Source organism: Microtus oregoni, unplaced genomic scaffold (assembly GCF_018167655.1).
Source record: "Microtus oregoni isolate MIOR12 unplaced genomic scaffold, Mior012 000018F_ref0000195, whole genome shotgun sequence".
In the NCBI taxonomy this organism is placed as follows: Eukaryota; Metazoa; Chordata; class Mammalia; order Rodentia; family Cricetidae; genus Microtus; species Microtus oregoni.
Genome location: NW_024543077.1, coordinates 3,142,141 through 3,159,310, shown reverse-complemented (window position 1 = coordinate 3,159,310; position 17,170 = coordinate 3,142,141). Strand labels below are relative to the sequence as shown.

General features: G+C 48.3%; 2 protein-coding genes and 1 long non-coding RNA gene across 5 annotated transcripts in view; 2 read left to right on the top strand and 1 right to left on the bottom strand.

Moving 5' to 3' along the window:
- The window catches only part of LOC121458918 (E3 ubiquitin-protein ligase RNF169), a 49,527-nt gene extending 42,857 nt beyond the window's left edge, over positions 1-6,670 (top strand). The window contains exons 6-7 of one of the 3 annotated variants that reach the window (XR_005975889.1): positions 164-1,803; positions 5,659-6,670. Coding sequence is in view for 2 of the 3 variants with exons in the window: in XM_041668308.1 (XP_041524242.1) it covers positions 164-1,342 (1,179 nt within the window). In the remaining variant the exon portion in view is untranslated. Of the gene's footprint in view, positions 1-163 lie in introns of all 3 variants that reach the window. The other 2 variants (XM_041668310.1, XM_041668308.1) reach the window with 2 other exon arrangements.
- A 1,678-nt stretch (positions 6,671-8,348) lies between these two features.
- Positions 8,349-17,170, bottom strand: part of LOC121458889 (X-ray radiation resistance-associated protein 1) — a 70,688-nt gene continuing 61,866 nt past the window's right edge. Inside the window, exons 14-19 of the mRNA XM_041668252.1 lie at positions 13,942-14,057; positions 11,676-12,017; positions 10,062-10,260; positions 9,300-9,415; positions 9,051-9,156; positions 8,349-8,777 (exon numbers count right to left, since the gene is read on the bottom strand). Of these exons, the coding sequence (XP_041524186.1) occupies positions 8,518-8,777; positions 9,051-9,156; positions 9,300-9,415; positions 10,062-10,260; positions 11,676-12,017; positions 13,942-14,057 (1,139 nt within the window). The 3' untranslated portion in view covers positions 8,349-8,517. The remainder of the gene's footprint in view (positions 8,778-9,050; positions 9,157-9,299; positions 9,416-10,061; positions 10,261-11,675; positions 12,018-13,941; positions 14,058-17,170) is intronic.
- Positions 9,141-17,170, top strand: part of LOC121458891 — a 30,058-nt gene continuing 22,028 nt past the window's right edge. The window contains exon 1 of the long non-coding RNA XR_005975884.1: positions 9,141-9,166. This is a non-coding gene — a long non-coding RNA (uncharacterized LOC121458891). The remainder of the gene's footprint in view (positions 9,167-17,170) is intronic.

Sequence of the window (17,170 nt, the reverse complement as noted above, 5' to 3'; positions counted from 1 at the left end):
AGCAATGAAGAGCGTTTCTGCTTGCAGAGTACTAGACTCACATCAGTCAGTTGCTTCCCATAATTCTAGCTCCAGGCAGGGGATCCAACACCCGCTTCTGGCCTCTGTGGACACCGGCACATGCATGTGCACAGACACACATGATCTTTTATATTTCTTTCAGGTCACAACTATAACTCCAGGGTCCACCCCCATTATTGGTGTTCTCTTGTCCACTCAAAACAACCGCTGCCTCTCAGCTCCTGACTTAACCATAGAAAAGCGCCTGCCCTTCAGCTCCCTTTCATCCTTGACTTCTTTGCATAAGCCAGAGCGCTCTATCAGCCCTGAAAGCAACGACAGCATCTCTGAAGAACTAAACCACTTCAAGCCCATCGTCTGCTCACCATGCACCCCTCCCAAAAGACTCCCTGACGGCCGTGTGCTAAGTCCTCTCATCATCAAGTCAACACCTCGTAACCTGAACAGAAGCCTGCAGAAGCAGACTTCCTACGAGGCTAGTCCACGGATCCTCAAGAAGTGGGAACAGATCTTCCAGGAACGGCAGATCAAGAAGACCCTTTCCAAAGCCACTCTCACCTCCCTGGCCCCTGAAGGATGGGAGGAGTTACCAGGCTCTGAAGCTATTCATTCTAGCAAGGAGAGGCCGCCTCTGGCTCTAAGTACAAAACTGTCCAGAGCCCAGGTGCTCTCAGAGTGTGCTGGGCCCACATCTACTACCCTTGAATATTTCCCTTCTGTTAACCAGACAAAAGCAGAACAGGACTGTGTTAGAAAAAGGAGCCATGAGGTTCCAGTGGAATCCTGCCATTCCTCAGAGTACAGAGTTGTAGCCAGTGGGCCTTCTTTGGAAGGGGAGCAGTCTGAAGAGTCAAGGTCCACCCTAGATGCCACGTTAGACAAAACTTGCACGAGCACAGTCATGAAGACTTCAGCAGTTAATTCAGTGCTACCCAAAAATGATGTTTTGGGTGGGGTCCTCAAAACAAAGAAACAGCTGAAGACACTTGGTCATTTTGATCTGGCTAATGGCATTCTGGTTGACAGCCTAGGAGAGGAGTCAATTCCTTCCTTGCGTAGGGGCCGGAAAAGACGTTGTAAGACCAAGCACTTGGAACAAAATGGTGTTAAGAAACTGCGACCACCCAGCAGTGACATGGGCCTGGCCCCCAAAGACCCAGGACTGCTTGAGGTGGGGCGGAAATGGCAGCAGGAGGATGCGGGCCCGATGGCTATCCAGTCACAGTGCATATTTGACGGTGAGAGGCGGACTGTGAGCCGGCGGAAAGGAAACATGGATCAGTATCTCTTACGGTCCAGCAGCCTGGCTGGGGCCAAGTAGCACTTACTGAACAATGTAATGTTACGGCTTCTCAGAGGCCTTGGCCTCAGTCATTTATCCAAAAGAACTAGCTGAATGGTCTCACTTTGAGTTTCTTTCGATGGCAAAACACTGTCTAATACGGTTCTGAGGGGCTTCAGGACCTTGGTAATCAAAGCCAAGGGTCTGTATCTTGGGCTCTCTAGGACCTGGGCCATGCTTCTCACCCCCCGAGTGAGCCAACTCTGAAGGCTGCCAGGCCCAAACCTGGCAGCACCCACTTGGAATGAGATTGAGATTGGCCTCATTCATGAACGTGATGGCCAGAGTGAGAGACGGCAGGGAGAGAGTACCTTCTCACACTCGTGAGACCCCCCAGCTTCTTACGACAGAGTAGTGTTTAAGTCAGCCTTGCAGATAAAGATCCACTCTTCAGAGACAAGCAGTGCAGTGCTTGGGAAGATCCGAGATGAACAGCACAGGTGATCATGTTCGTCTGTCTTCCCTGTGTGACTCTGCATACCTAAATCAGTTGAGCTTAGAACCTTTGCTTCTCCACAAGTTAATTTGCATTCCCTGTTTAAACTATGACATTTGACTGATGCTGTGATTGACACCTGGTCTTCTTGGTATCAGCTTGATGAAGCTGCAGTGCAGGTGTTGAGGTTCTCAGCTGCCGAGTGGTGTCGCCCAGGCTGACCACTGTGTCTCCTGGATTCTCCACAACCACAGGGTGCCTGAGGGCATGCCTGCCAGGGCGGCCTAGGGACTGGCTGGGCACTGGGTGTGACAGTGCAAAGCCCCCCGCGGAGCAGTTAACATTGCTGGGATGTAAACGGTAGAACTGCGGTGGCTCACCTACCCCGTTTACAGGCTCTGCTTCCCTAGGAGTCCTATCCTGAGATAGCTATAAGGTTTTCTTACTACTTTCCACTTGGCAATGGCTATCTGAAATTTTGGTCTAAAAATCATGAAAAACTTGCCCCAGAGTCAGGCAAAGGTCAATGCTGAGACTCCCATACTGTGGAAACAAGGTATCTAGCTGGATGCAGCTGGTAAATTCAGTCCCATGGACCTTTGGGGTTTATTTTTCTTAGCAGCTGACACCATGTGTCTTTTGCATCCCTGGTGGTGCTTGGTGCTTCTGCCTTTCTGGGCTCAGTGAGAATAGGGATTCTGATAGGATTTTAGGGACTCTCAGGTGGGCTGGCGTTCCCTTTGTATGAGCTGTTACCATAGTCATGTGACTGGCATTTTAACAGACCTTCCAGAGCTTCTATACCTACCCTATGCAGTCTCCCTTGAAAGGTCCCAGCAGGATACTGCGTAGTTCTCCAGTGAGTTGCCTTTGATCAGAGAGTTTCTGAAACAAAGTGTAGAAATAGCTAGAGGATAACCCCTCCTCAGTGGCTGAGAGAGGTTACCTGTAGTGCTGTTTCCTCGGGGCAGATGTCAGTTTTGGGGATTGTAGGAGAGAAAACCTCAGATTTGGAATTAGCCCAAAGGTGGTTGAAGCTCCTAGGGAGGGGAAGGAGCACATGGAGTCCCAAGAAAGCTGTCCCTTGGAGCAGACAGAGCTCTTTCTCTGCAGCTCAGAACTGACTGTTCCCGGGGATGCTGGATGTGTGTGGCCATCGCCGAGATAGGTGGCTTCAGGGGAGTCCTGGGGTGTGGTGTGTCTCTAAAACATGCGGTAGTCTCGTTATACTCATACCACTTTACTTCTTATGTTAGTGCCCAATAGGAGGGCTGGCCCTGGGCTGCAGATACAGGAGATTCCATTAGAGAAAACTTGGAAATTTTTGCCATTTCATATATTTGTTTTATGATCTTAGTTATTATTGGAAGGCTAGTCTTACTAGGTAGTAGCAAAGACACTTATTTTTCCACATGTCACCCTTTTATATGCCATTGGCCATTAGAAAAACACTTTCAGTTGGAGTTAATTTTTGGTTTTGGGAAAAAGAAAATATTTTTAATAGTTGAGAAATATATATTTTAAATATCCCCCCTGCCCCTAGTTACTGCCTTGACTCTAAGAGTGTGCACAGCAGTGATGACAAGCGTACCTGCAGGTGCGGTGCTGCGGAACAGTGTACACTGAGGAGGAAAGGCTTCCTTTTTAGTCCGCTTAGCTTCGAAGGTGGGAAAACTACTGAAGCACTGCATGCAAGGTGCTCTCGCATGTGGTCACTGGAGCCCTTCACAGCTACAGCTGTTGACTCGGGAGAACTGGTGGGCTAGAGGGAAAGACATCACTTCACAACCCTCGTTCTGCTGTGCTCCTTCTGTATGTGCATTCCGCTTGTTTTCTTACTAGAGTAAGAGGAGGGTGAGTCTTTCTAAGAGATGTGCCATTCCTCAAGAGGGTTGGTAGCCCTTCTCCAGAAAGGTAACCTTAGTGACATTCCTGAGTAGCTGAGTACCTGTTGGGAGAAGTCATCTGGACCAGATGGATTGGTATCAAGTCAGGGATTATTCAACCAGCAACTGACCTCTATCCCTTAGTTACCTCTTGTCTAGGAATTCTTTCCTAACTGACCTTATTTGTTAAAAGAAACAAAACAAAAAATCCAAAACTTTCTTTTGTGGGGAGAGTATACTGGTCATAAATGTCCCTTATTATTTTTTAAGGTAAAATGCCCCTCAGAGAGTAAAGCTATTTCATTAATTATTGTCTGGTTACAAACTAGCCACTGACTAACATGGGCAGCTGCTGATTGAAGGCTGTGTTCATTCAGTAGGCGCTTTTGAGCTCTTAGACCACCCCACCCTGTGCTGGACCATAGGATAGTCCCCGTTAGGAGGGGGGCGTGTCTAGTGCACTGTGCGTGCCCGTGTGTTCGGCCAGAGAGTGTGTTAATGATCTCTGGACAGCCATTTCCTCTGTAGCAGAGAGAACTAGCACTTAGCCTGCCACCAGCAACATTTCCCACTCCTTGTCAGTATTTATGAGCTGGTTAACTCTGCCTTTTCCCGCTTCCTAAGTAACTTTCTCAGGGAAGAGTGGATGTTCTGCAGTGGTTATAGAACAGTCACCTGTTCAGAAGCTGTATTTACATCAAGTCCTAAGAAATGAGGCAGGTCTGGATCACTGGCAGGGCCAGAGAAGCCCATTCTTCATTTTAGTGATCTCCTAATGCATTCCCCAAGCTGACCTCTCACCAGAACCGGCAGTGACCTGGGGTTTCTTCTTCCTAGCTTGTCACTGAAGTGGAGAGCCATCAGGAGACGGTAGAGGCTAGCTCATCATCGTGGGATATTAAAGCTGGACCAGCCCCAGCCCCACTTTAAATGAAGACCCACTGTTCTGGTTTCTGCTGTAGTTTTCTAGGGCAGAATAATAGTGAAAGTCACACAATTTGTGAATGAAGGGGACACCCAAGTGACAGAGGTTTTAGAATGGCTGTTTTGTTTCTTTCAATTAAGTTGTACCTATATCCCCTGAATATGTCCATAATATACAGAGTACTTAATAGGGAAAACCCCATAGTGTGAACTAAGTAATAAGTGGAATTTTGTTGTAGTTATTTTAATTACAGCCTTTGCTGTTTCTTTCAGAATAAAATTCCTTAGGGTCTTACACCTTTCTTAGCCAGCCCTTTGCTCCTCAACCATAGGATGCTCCCTAGACTTAGCGTTTAGAGAGGATGGAACTGGTTAAAGTCTCATGACCCAGGAGGGTGTGAGGACTAGGCTGCTGCACACATTTTCTTTGATGACCCAGAAATGCACCTTTCACCATAGCATTCTGAAGACTTCTGTAGAAGACATGTAGGAAGGAACACACAGAGGTGTCAACTTAGTCAAAGTGGATGGTGGAAGAGGCACCAAAACCCATGTGACCAGACTGCTCTGTGTCTGCCAGTTTTTCTTCTGAGGGGCAAATATACTCTTGTGTCCCCTTTGGGGCGTCTCAGGTCCAGAAGGAGTTAGACAAAGCCATGCTAAGATCAGGTTTGCTCCTCTCCCTTCCCTACCACCAAGTATGAGCAAAAGACAGTGCAGGCTTCAGTGTTGAGCTGTGTAGGGTGTAGCCTTCTGGTGCCAGATTCTTGTAGCAGCCGTCAGTTCTCCCTAGCTGCCACTTGCCCTCCAAGCTGAGATTCCAGTTTGCATCAGACATGACCATCAGCCCTAAGCTCCAGCAAAGCAAGAAACAGATACTATGCAAGACAAGTGGGTGTTCTTTTTCTCCCTTCTCCCCTCTTCCCCCTCCCTCTCTCTCTGCACCTGATACACTGTTTACTCTTAGCTGTACAGATATAGTTGTCTTAAGAGCCAAGTACCAAACCTTTCCACCTAGAAATATAAAATGGTTGTCTGTTTGGTTTTAGGCAATCTGCTATAGCTCCTTGTGATCTGGTGGTTGTGACTTACTCAACCTGTTTACATTAGGATTGGAGAAGGGGCCCTGCATCCTGGTGGACTGCCACTGCTGTCTGTAACCCCTTGACTCATAAAGAGCCTTTTGACAGAGGACTTGGGACAAGGTATGCCCTGTCAGGGATGCTTTTCGCCACAGTGAAATGGTGTGGAATTGAGTGGGAGGTTGTACAACTAAAACAGAACCAAAGTGCATTCTTCATGTGTATGCGCCTGTTCCAGGCGAGGCCCAGGTTGGAAATGCAGTAAAGCAGACTTATGAAAGCAAACAGTCTACTTCTGGTTAGTCTCGAGAGACCTGCGTCTGACAGTGTGGACTAAGCTCAAGGCAGGTGTTTGGGTGCTGTCCTGGGGCAGGGAGGTACCTGGGATGGAAAGGCACTGGGGTGCGGTCTCCACAAGGAATAAGTATACCTTTTGATGTATTCTAATGGACAGTATTTAGTTTCCTGACCTCTTGTGATCATCCCTACTTCTCTGAAGACACAGTTTGCATAAAGAATGACTTGTGGGATGCCATCGTCCTTGCCCCTTACAGCTGTACTTAGAAATACGATTGTTAAACATACTCTTCTTTGGAACCATTGCTCAGAAAGACATAAAAAAAAAATACCTTTGACATGAGTTTTTCACTGAACATAGAACAAATGTTAACCTGTTTCTCTTAAACTCAGAAAACGAACCTGGAAGACTCTGCAAGCCCATGTGGGACCTTCGAAGACCTTCAGCCCAAGGCCTTCAAGGGAGATTTGAAAAGCCAGCGGAGATTTGAAAACAGTACTCGGTCCCTATAGTAGCAAGATGCTCAACGCACTGTTAATTCCCCTGTAACTAGGTATGGTGGGTGTCCTCCTTTACAGATGGGAACTCCAGCACTGGCAGTGCAGAGCCTAGGTGCTGGGCCCTCTGACCCCAAAGCTGCTGGTTACCTCTTGTACTGCTGTAGCCTCAGATAACCTTGCAGTGCAAACCTCTACCACTGGCCTTGGAGAACAGTATGGCTCCAGTTGCTGTCTGGACTGGAACTGGTTGGGCAGGTGACAGGTGTGAGCATAGTCTGCTTCTCCATCTGTGGGTTCTGATTGCTCACTAGCATTCTGGGTGACTAGACGATCCAGTTTGAGTTTGTGGAGACAGCAGGATCAGGAGTTCAAGGTCATCCTGGGCTACATAAAATTCTGTCAGAAAATACAAGAAAAAATGAAAACCATGAGCCATCTTACCAAGTCTTACTAGAGTAGTAGCAGAGCTGGGGTACAACATAGTGGCTTCCTGCTAGGGTTCAGTCAACATTTTGTTACATGTATGGAAAAGGGGGCTCATGCTTGAACTTGCTGTCTATGAAAGTAGCCTGTGGGGTAAGAAGCCAAAGTAAGGAACTCAGAATGATCAGAAACTTAGCAAGGAGAGGCAACCAGCTTGTTCAAGGGAGAGAAGGTGGTGCTTGGCCCAGACAAGTGTGCCCTCTTTGGAATGCCCTCACACTGGTTAAGGGACTGCCATGGGGGTACAGAGAGCAGACCTGGAACTGAGGGACATAGGCAGTCAGGCTACATAGTCCATTGTAGCATAACCATTAAAACTGCCATCCTTCAGAGTCTGAAGAAGCTGGGTTGGAACAGAGTGTGTGTAGGTAAGCAGGTAATAGGGTCCATTCTTGAGAATATGTGGCAGGAACACATCTGGCGAAGGGAGCAGTCTAGGAGGGTCTCTAGTGGAACCTGGTGGGTTGACAGTGTCACTGTCAGGGTGGCTTCTCCTAACAACAAAGGGAAGATGGACACTTAGAAACTCCTGAAAGTCCAGTCTAGCAAGCCAAGCACAAATGCCCTGAATGTGGCTGCTGCTGTGGGTCCCTGAATTACCTGTATCTGTCAGACGTCCAAATGAGCTAACCACTTTGTCACCTGGTGTGGCCTGCATAGTGAGGTACATGCACATGGGCATTGACTATGATCGCAGCTTAGGGTAAGCACTTTAGCTATTTACATGCCTGTGAAGTTGAGTTCAATAATGTGTAAATGGTTGTGATTTGGATTTGGGGCGTCTACCTTGCTGAAGGCCAAGAAGCATTCTTCGACCCCGGGGACTGCAGCTCTGATGCCCCAATCTGAAGTAGCCGTCCTCAGGAGAGAAGTCTTAGGTCCCACACAGCATAGCCCTGTTGGACTTCTCCAGACCTTCCTGGGTTAGGTGCTGCCTACTGGGCACACACCAAGAAAGCAACAACCCCAGCCCAGATGTTTGTATTCCTGTCTTCAGCTTGTGTCATGGATTATGGGACCCTGGGAAACTAGCTCCTCCCCCTTCTACCAGCCATTATCTCAAAAGGGACCATTCCATCATCTTTCACCCTCACAATGGAAAAAAGCTTCCTCACGGGAAATCTGTCTGCCTGGCCTGGGTCCTCTGCTTTGGTACCCTGCCTCTTGCTGGCTACAGCCCACTTAACTTCTGAGCTTTCTGTGCTACTTCTCTGTCTCAGCACTTATTGAAGCTGTCACGAGCGACTCAGGTGGGTTTCTCATAGCCCTCTGGGATGCAGGAATCAGTGGAGATTTTTCCTTAGTGACACCACCACTGTGGCCCTGACCTGGCTTCCAAGAATACTTGGTACCCACTGTATTGCTCTATGCATCACTCTTTATTGCTGCTGGGCCAGCCACCAGGTGTAGCTTGGCCGGGCTCGGAGGCGAGGTCCTGCCGAGCTCCACATGCTGACCACGGAGCGAAATGGAGTCCAAGCCCTCTCTGTTCAGGGCAGGGCATAGTCCAGGGCAAAGAGCCCCTGGGGAGGGCGGTGTGAAGCTCTACTCTTTCGAGTCGCTGGCCGTGGGCTCCTGGCAGAACTCGTCCATGAACTCGAGGAAGCGGCCCAACTTGGGCTGGCCTGCGCTCAGTGCGCGACGGGTGGGCGGCCTGGGCGGCGGGCTGGCGGTGAACACAGTCCGCAGCGAGCTGCGCACCAGCTGCCTGTAGCGCGCGCGGAACTCCTTTAGCAGCCGCTTGGCCTCTCGGTACTGTTTCCGGTTCACCAGGCGCTGCTCTGCGCGCCGCTGCAGCACCGCGCCTGCAGGGACCAGAGTGGACAGGGCCAGGCTCGCCGGTTCCTCAGGCCCAGAGATACACAAAGTATGTTGGTGTGTGGAGGCAGTACAGCCCCGACAGTGGGAAGTCATGCCTTAGTTCAAAACCCGAAGGTGCCCGGTGACATGGGAGCCTCGTGCCTGTCCTGCATACACTGTAAAGGGCTTGGGAAACCCCACTTTCCACATCCTCCCTCCTAGTTTCGTACCAGCCCTCCCTAGTAGACACCAGCCTTGATGGGACAATGGCACCATACCCAGTGGAGCTTCAGTGACGTTCCGAGGGTCCCGCATGCGAATGAGGATGTCATCCAGCAGCTGCGCTTTGGTCTTCCGTAGGGGTGGTATTGGTATCCTCGCAGCCTGGCACAAGGTAAGGAGGTCTGTCATGTCATGCACTCATAGCGACAGGCAGGGGGCAGTAGGGAGTCCTGGGAAACGGGCCTCAAGGTCCCAAGGTGGAGACCTCAAAACTCAGGAGCACAATCAGTGGCTGAGGTGCTTACCCGCTTCTCTTTGGGTATGTAGGGTTTCTGGAAAGTGTCCAGCCTGGGCTTGGAGGAACGGCAGACAAGCGGCTGCTTCAGCATGCGGTGCAGGGCCTGCGCGTTCTTCTGGATGCCTAGCAGAGAAGGCAGAAACAGGTGTCGTCCCTGACCCTGCTCAGTGCTGGGAAAAGAACTGCAGAGCCCAAGAAAGCCATTTACCAGGGCTTTCTGATCTGCGGCCTCCCCACCCCCACCCCAATGCTTCACCATTCATTGCAAGAAATGTCCCTGTGAGCTCAGAGCCTGATGTGGGAAGACTTTGGGCCTCACAGTGATTCCATAAACTCGGGGGTCACATGATAGGAGTGACTCCCAGGAGACTGGCTCCCAGCAGGCTCTTTGGGAGGCACAGATACTGTTGTCACATCAGAGTAAATAGAATCATAGATGAGAGGGCACTGCCTCTGCTGCCCCAAACCAGGTGGGGAGGGTTTGGGATGGTCTTCTGGGCCTTAACAGAGGCTGGTGAGAACTCAGGAATCTGGCTTTGTTTGCTCATTAACCCTTCTCTATGAGCAATTTTCCACCCAGGCTGACTGGGCTAATCCAGGCAGTCTTTGAAAAAAACCCATGACCCAAAGCAGTGAAAGTTCAGCAAAGGGCAGTGTGATGCTGCCGTGTACTAAGAACCCCCTGGCAGACAGTCACATGGAGTCAGAATCAGCCTTGGCCTGGCGTGGCCTGCTCTGGACTGAGAGGATGTCCCTAGCCCTGACATACCCTTCGGCTCCACAAAGGTAGGATCAGGCTTGGCTGTGAGCAGCTCCTCATAGCCATTATACTTGTTGGACATAGGGGCAGACGGCTGCTTCCGCCGGGTCCTCTTTGCCTCTCTGGGTGCAGTTAGTGGTCTCTTTTTTGCATTCTCCTTCGCCTCTAACTTTTCCCTGTGGACGGTGGAGGATGGCAGTTCATTCACCTGTGCCAGGAAGAAAACACACTCACTTGTTTCCTGCCCAATCCCAACATGAGCTCTGCACAGCTCATGTGTTGGGCCCTCATAAGGGAGAGCTGAGGCATGGAGGAGGCCGAAAGAATAGGTGGTGTGTGCAAACAGGAGCAGGCCTGGGCTCCCAGCCATGACAAAGGGCAGTGGCTGCAGCAGTCAAGGAGCAGCGTGCACACGTAAGAGCAGCGCACCTGACAAGTGGCCTGGTGCTGAGCAAGGCCCGGGAAGGACCGTCGAATGCCACGCTCAGGGTGCTTGTTTTATATTCTTATTCTCACTTTGAGGTAAGCCAGGAACATTTTGACTACCCAAATAGTTTTTATACAGTACAGGACGCCCTACCCATGTAGGGATGTTCCGGGGGACCCTGCCAGTTCTTCTAGCCTTATAGAGGTTGAACAATCTTTACATGAAATGCCCAGGAGAAGAAGAACGTTTATATTTTAGAATATTTACATGACAAGATGAGATGCCTTGGCACAAGACCCAAGTCTACATGTAAAATTTGTTGATGTTTTATGTATATTTTAAATACATAGCCCTAAGGTAATTTCATATATCTTCAGTGATTTTATGCATGAAACGAAAATTTCATGATGTGGAATTTTCCTCTTGTGGACATGTTGGCACATAAAAAATTCAGAATTCAGAATTATCTGGGATTTGAGTCATTCACATTGGGGATTTCCTTTCTCTACACCACCAGTGGTTCTCAACCTTCCTAATGCTGCAACCCCTTTAATACAATTCTTTGTGTTGTGGTTACCCCCAAGCATAAAATTGTTTTTGTAGCTACTTAGTAAGTATAATTTTGCTACTTATGAATTATAAGTATGTAAACATCTGTGTTTTCTGATGGTCTTAGGTAACCCATGTGAAAGGGTTGTTTGACCCCAAACGGGTCATGACCCACTGGATATTCATAGTTCCATTTGAATTTCTTCCCCTGCACCACACTGCCTGTTCTCTCTGCCCATATCTCTACCTTGCTAGCGTTTCCATGGCCCTCCTGGTTTGGAACAGAGGCATCCTTCCTCAGGCCTGGTTCCTGAGTTCCCCCAGTCTCAGCACAGATGGCAAGTTCTGTTCCTGTCAGCTTTCCTTTTAGACCATAAGCACCTCGAAGATGGTACCTGTATCTGAGCCACCTTTGTTCCCAGGACCCAGGGCAGCATGAGAAGGGAGGTAACTTTAGCAAAGGTACAGTAGTGACAAGCCTCTGCCAACCGGCCAGCACCACATCCCAGGAAGATCCGAGGTGCTGTCTGTGCCACAGGGCTACTAGTGTCCTGTGAAGCCCCTGACCAGAGAGTGCAGTGCAGGTGGCTTGGTGCAGGAACCTGTGGGCACTGCAGCCAGAGGTGGAGGCAGCTGGGGACAAGCACCTGAGTCAGGAAGATGGACTCCGTACTCTTGGCATCATCATCTGATGGGTGGTCTGGGCTCAAGAGGCCAGCTGTACGGCTTGGATGGGACACGGCCTCACTGTGTACGGTGGAGTCGGAGCAGATGGGAGGCATTGGCACAAAGGTCCGGTGAGTTAGGGAAGGGCCTTCTGGGCCCTCAGTAGCCAGCAGTGCCTCATGAGAGGTGTTTTCGATGGAGGGAAGTTCCTCAGCTCCCAGTTCTGGCTCCTGCATAAAACTTGAAGGAGGCTTGTCTGTGGTCATGCTCAGGTGATGGGGGACCAGAGAATGCCTTGGCACTTTGGGGACGTGGGTTTTCACCTGAATGAGAGAAAGGCTGGATTAGATTGGCTCTCTAGATGAGCTGCATGGTGAGAGCAGAGTCTGGGGAGGCAGGAGGGCCACATGTGCCCTACCCAGAGGACACAGCGTCACTGTATACCACCATGGTGGCTTAGTGGGGAGGGCTCTTGCTGCCAGCCTGGAAGGTGAGAAATGGCTCCCACAAGTTGTCTTCTGATCTCTTGCATGGCTTCTGTTGCTCACGTGAGAATCTTATAAAGTACCTAGGAACGAACAACTGGCCTCTTTCCCAGGTACTTGTCCCGGGCTCTAGGCCTCACATCAGGTCAGTGCCACTCTTTAGGGTTTAACAGATGCCTCTCTCTCTCCTCAGGGATTTCTACAGGGATGGGGTGGCCGTTTCCCTAAGCCGTGTTTCTCAGGAGCTGTGGAATTACTTAGCTGGCAGGGCCAGTTACCGTCTTTCCTGCACTGTCTTCCTGTGTAGGGGAAGGGGGAGCGGAAAGAGGGAGGAGGCTGTCCATGCCTTGTTGTCTAGGTTTACAGACTGACTGCTGGGCACTGTACTTAGGAGCACGTGGATTCCTTGTGAACAGGGCAGACTACTCCCCACCCCTTCCCTCTTCCACAGGGTGAACTGATGGTCTTCATTCCTGCCTCACTGGGGGCTGACCCCCTGCCCTGGGGGCTAGGCTGGTATAGCTGCCTCTTGTGTGCTCACAGGAAAAATTCTTCAGTTTTCCTCCTGCCCATGCCTTTGTCCAGCGAGTTGAGGAGAAAAGTCCTAGAACTGGCCTGCATGTGTAGCTCCCCTTCTTGGCACACTGCAGACAGGCTGCTGTCTCAGCTGGTGTCAGGCCTAAGCCATGTTCTAGGGCCAAGTTCTGTGTGTGCCTAGATGTACCCCAGTGCTTTGTTGTTCACAGCTGATACTCAGATTACTCAGAACCTTAAAAACAGGAGGAAGGGCAAGGGACACCCTTAACCCAACGCTAACTTGTATCTCGTGAGCTGGTGCACCTCTCTGAGCCTGTTTTCTTGGGAGAAGAGTGAGGACAGAGGTGTGAGTGCCCCGTGGAGTACCAGCCATGGACGATGTAAGAGACAGGCATGTACCCAGCATCAAGCTCACTAACATCCTCCCCCCCCCCCCCCCGCCCCAGATGGTAGATGCACAGGGAGGTGGTAGATTCTCAGAGCATGCCACAGAAACCCTAAGAATGTCGTCTATTTCTGGCTTTAACCCTTGCTCTGCTCCTCTGGGGGCTTAAGAGCTTCATTAACTGAAGCTGCCACAGATGAGGTGGCAAGGGACAGATGTGTCTGTGTTAGCAGACAGGCACTCTTCACAGATTTCCTGAAACTCCTTTAGATCAAGAGATGTTAATTACCAACAAGGTCCCCAGAGGTGAATCTAAGAGCCCACTCGGAGTGAGAGAATCCAGCCTGCCTACGATGGGCTGTGTATCTAGTTCTGGCCACACAGAGCTGTTGCGTGCACCAGGGCCTTGTGTGACTAAGGTCAGTGTAGTTTCATGGCTCCTTCCCTTTAAGCAGCTCTGTGAGGCCCAGAGCTGAGATACCAGCCACTCAGATCAAAACTCTAGTCAAGTTCAGACAGCTGTAGATAGTGAGGGGTCCTAACTTCAAGGCTGATTTCTCCCCCACTTCTTCGCTGGCCCTAGTTTTTCTATAAAATTAGGGGATCACTGACTTAGTGACATCCAAGGCTCTTCATTCTCCCTCTTCTTCTTGAGGACTCTCCGTCTTAACACCCCTGCCTCTAGCTCTGTCTAACAAGAAAGGAAGGCACAGGAGTCAATGGAGAGAGAAGTTCCAGGTTCCAGTTTTGGCTGGGGAGGGGTGTTCTCATACCCAAGCCAGTGCGCATGTTAAAACAGGCTCCACCTTCCCCGGGTCAGGGTCCTGTTGGAAGACTTACCTTTCGTGATTCCTTCCGAGGTATCAGAATATGGTGTTTCGCTTTTACCAGTTTCCTCCGCACTAAGCGGATGCCCAGACGCTCCTGGAGGAAGCTCTTTAGCAGTGGTGGGATCCCTGGTGTTGTGGAGGAAAACAAGATGATTGACAGTTGGCTGTGTGTTCATATTACTTTGTATGTGTTAATGTAATTGTACTTCTCTTTTCAACCCTAGTTATTCCTAGTCCATAAGCAAGGAAAGTGACACCCAGAGGCTGAGGTGACAGTGTAGCAAGGTGTTCCAGCAGACCCAGGGCTGGAGCAGACCTCCGGCTGGTAGAGGGCCAGAAGATGGTGAGCACTGCAGCAGAACTGCATTCAGAATGCTGGCAAAGCTAGCTCTGCAGCTGTGCCAACTCCAGATAGAACTGGAAATGGGACCACAGAGCCCTGCTCTGCAACCAGGGTGCAGCTTATAGAGCTAATTGCCATAGCATTTCTTACCTTAGTCGAACGAAAAATCCTAGGCTATATACAACTACGAAAAGGCCCAAACATCGTAGGACCCTACGGAGTTCTTCAACCATTTGCAGATGCTATAAAACTATTCATTAAAGAACCCCTACGCCCCCTAGCTACTTCTACAACCCTATTTATTATTGCCCCAACATTATCTCTATCACTAGCCCTAAGCCTATGAATTCCAGTCCCCGTACCACATCCCCTAGTTAACCTAAACCTGGGGATCCTATTTATTTTAGCCACATCAAGCCTTTCAGTGTACTCCATCCTATGATCAGGCTGAGCATCCAACTCCAAATACTCAATGTTCGGGGCCCTGCGAGCAGTGGCACAAACAATTTCATATGAAGTAACAATAGCAAATTATCCTCTTATCTGTCCTTTTAATAAATGGGTCTTTCTCAATCCAATCCCTTATCTACACACAAGAACCATTATGGCTCCTAGTCCCAGCCTGACCCTTGGCCATAATATGATTTATCTCAACTCTAGCAGAAACAAACCGAGCCCCATTCGACCTAACAGAAGGAGAATCAGAATTAGTTTCGGGGTTCAATGTAGAGTATGCCGCCGGACCTTTCGCCCTATTTTTCATAGCCAAGTACATAAATATTATCCTAATGAATGCCCTTTCAACAATTGTATTTATAGGCCCATTCCATGATTTTACTAACCCAGAACTTTACACCATAAACTTCATACTAAAAACCATAATATTAACAGCCCTTTTCCTATGAATCCGAGCCTCCTACCCACGATTCCAATACGACCAACTAATGCACCTCCTATGAAAAAACTTCCTACCCTTAACTCTAGCTTTCTGCATATGACATATCTCCACCCCAATCTTCATAGCAAGTATTCCACCATACACCTAGAAATATGTCTGAAAAAAGAATTACTTTGATAGAATAAATTATAGGTTTAAACCCTCTTATTTCTAGAACAATAGGAGTTGAACCTATCCTTGAGAATCCAAAATTCTCCGTGCTACCCATTACACCCCGTTCTAAAAGTAAGGTCAGCTAATAGAGCTATCGGGCCCATACCCCGAAAATGTTGGTTTAAACCCTTCCCGTACTAATTAATCCAATTACATTTACAATTATTTATTTAACTATTGTAACAGGGCCAATAATTACCATATTGAGCTCCAATCTATTTGTCATATGAATTGGACCAGAGATAAACTTGCTAGCCCTTATTCCACTTATAATCAACAATTCCAACCCACGCTCCACTGAAGCAGCGACTAAATATTTCCTCACACAAGCAACCGCCTCAATAATCCTCCTCCTTTCTCTATCCTTATAAACATCAAACAGCCAGGCCTATGGACATTCCAACCCGAAACCAACAACACAATCATAACAATAACTTTTATCTCCCTAGCAATCAAGCTAGGCTTAGCCCCCTTTCACTCATGACTTCCAGAAGTCACACAGGGTATCAAACTTAACGTAGGACTCATTCTTCTTACATGACAAAAAATCGCCCCATTATCCATCCTATTCCAATTCTATGAACTAATTAACCCTAATCTACTGATTTTATCAGCCATTATTTCAGTATTAATTGGAGCATGAAACGGACTTAACCAGACACAAACACGAAAAATCCTAGCCTACTCATTCATCACCCACATAGGCTGAATAGTCTCTATTTTACCATACAACCCATCACTAACAACCCTAAATCTCCTAATCTACATCATTATAACTGTCCCCATATTTCTTATCTTCCACGCCCACTCATTTACGTCAATCACTTCCATGTCACTTATATGAAATAAAATACCAGTAGCCCTACCTATAATCTCATTAATTTTATTATCAACAGGAGGACTGCCACCGCTCACAGGATTTCTACCTAAATGAGCTATCATCACTGAACTAATAAAACACAATAACTTATCTTTAGCCACATTAATAGCAATAGCCGCCCTAATCAATCTATTCTTTTACACACGACTAATTTATTCAACCTCACTAACCACCTTCCCAAGCAATAACAACTCCAAAATATATATTCACCAAGACCATACAAAAAGCAACAACATGCTATCACCAATAATAATCATTAGCACACTGATGCTTCCCCTGTCTCCCTTACTTCTATAGCAGAAGTTTAGGGTAGTTAGTCCAAGAGCCTTCAAAGCCCTAAGCAAACCCACAAAGTTTAACTTCTGATAAGGACTGCAAGACTACATCTTACATCTAATGAGTGCAAATCAATTGCTTTAATTAAGCTAAATCCTCTACTAGATTGATAGGACTCAAACCTATAAACTTTTAGTTAACAGCTAAACACCCTAATCTGGCTTCAATCTACTTCTCCCGCCTATCAGAAAAGGGGGCGGGAGAAGCCTTAGTAGAATCAGTTCTCTACACCTTCGAATTTGTAATTCCATGTGATTATCACCTTAAGGCTTGGTAAAGAGAGGCTTTATCCTCTGTGCTTAGATTTACAGTCTAATGCTTTACTCAGCCATTTTACCTATGTTCATTAACTGCTGATTATTCTCTACCAATCATAAGGACATCGGAACCCTGTACCTATTATTTGGGGCCTGAGCAGGGATAGTAGGGACAGCCCTTAGCATCCTAATTCGAGCAGAGCTTGGTCAACCAGGCGCCCTATTAGGCGATGACCAAATCTATAACGTAATTGTCACAGCCCACGCATTCGTAATAATCTTCTTCATAGTTATACTAATGATAATTGGTGG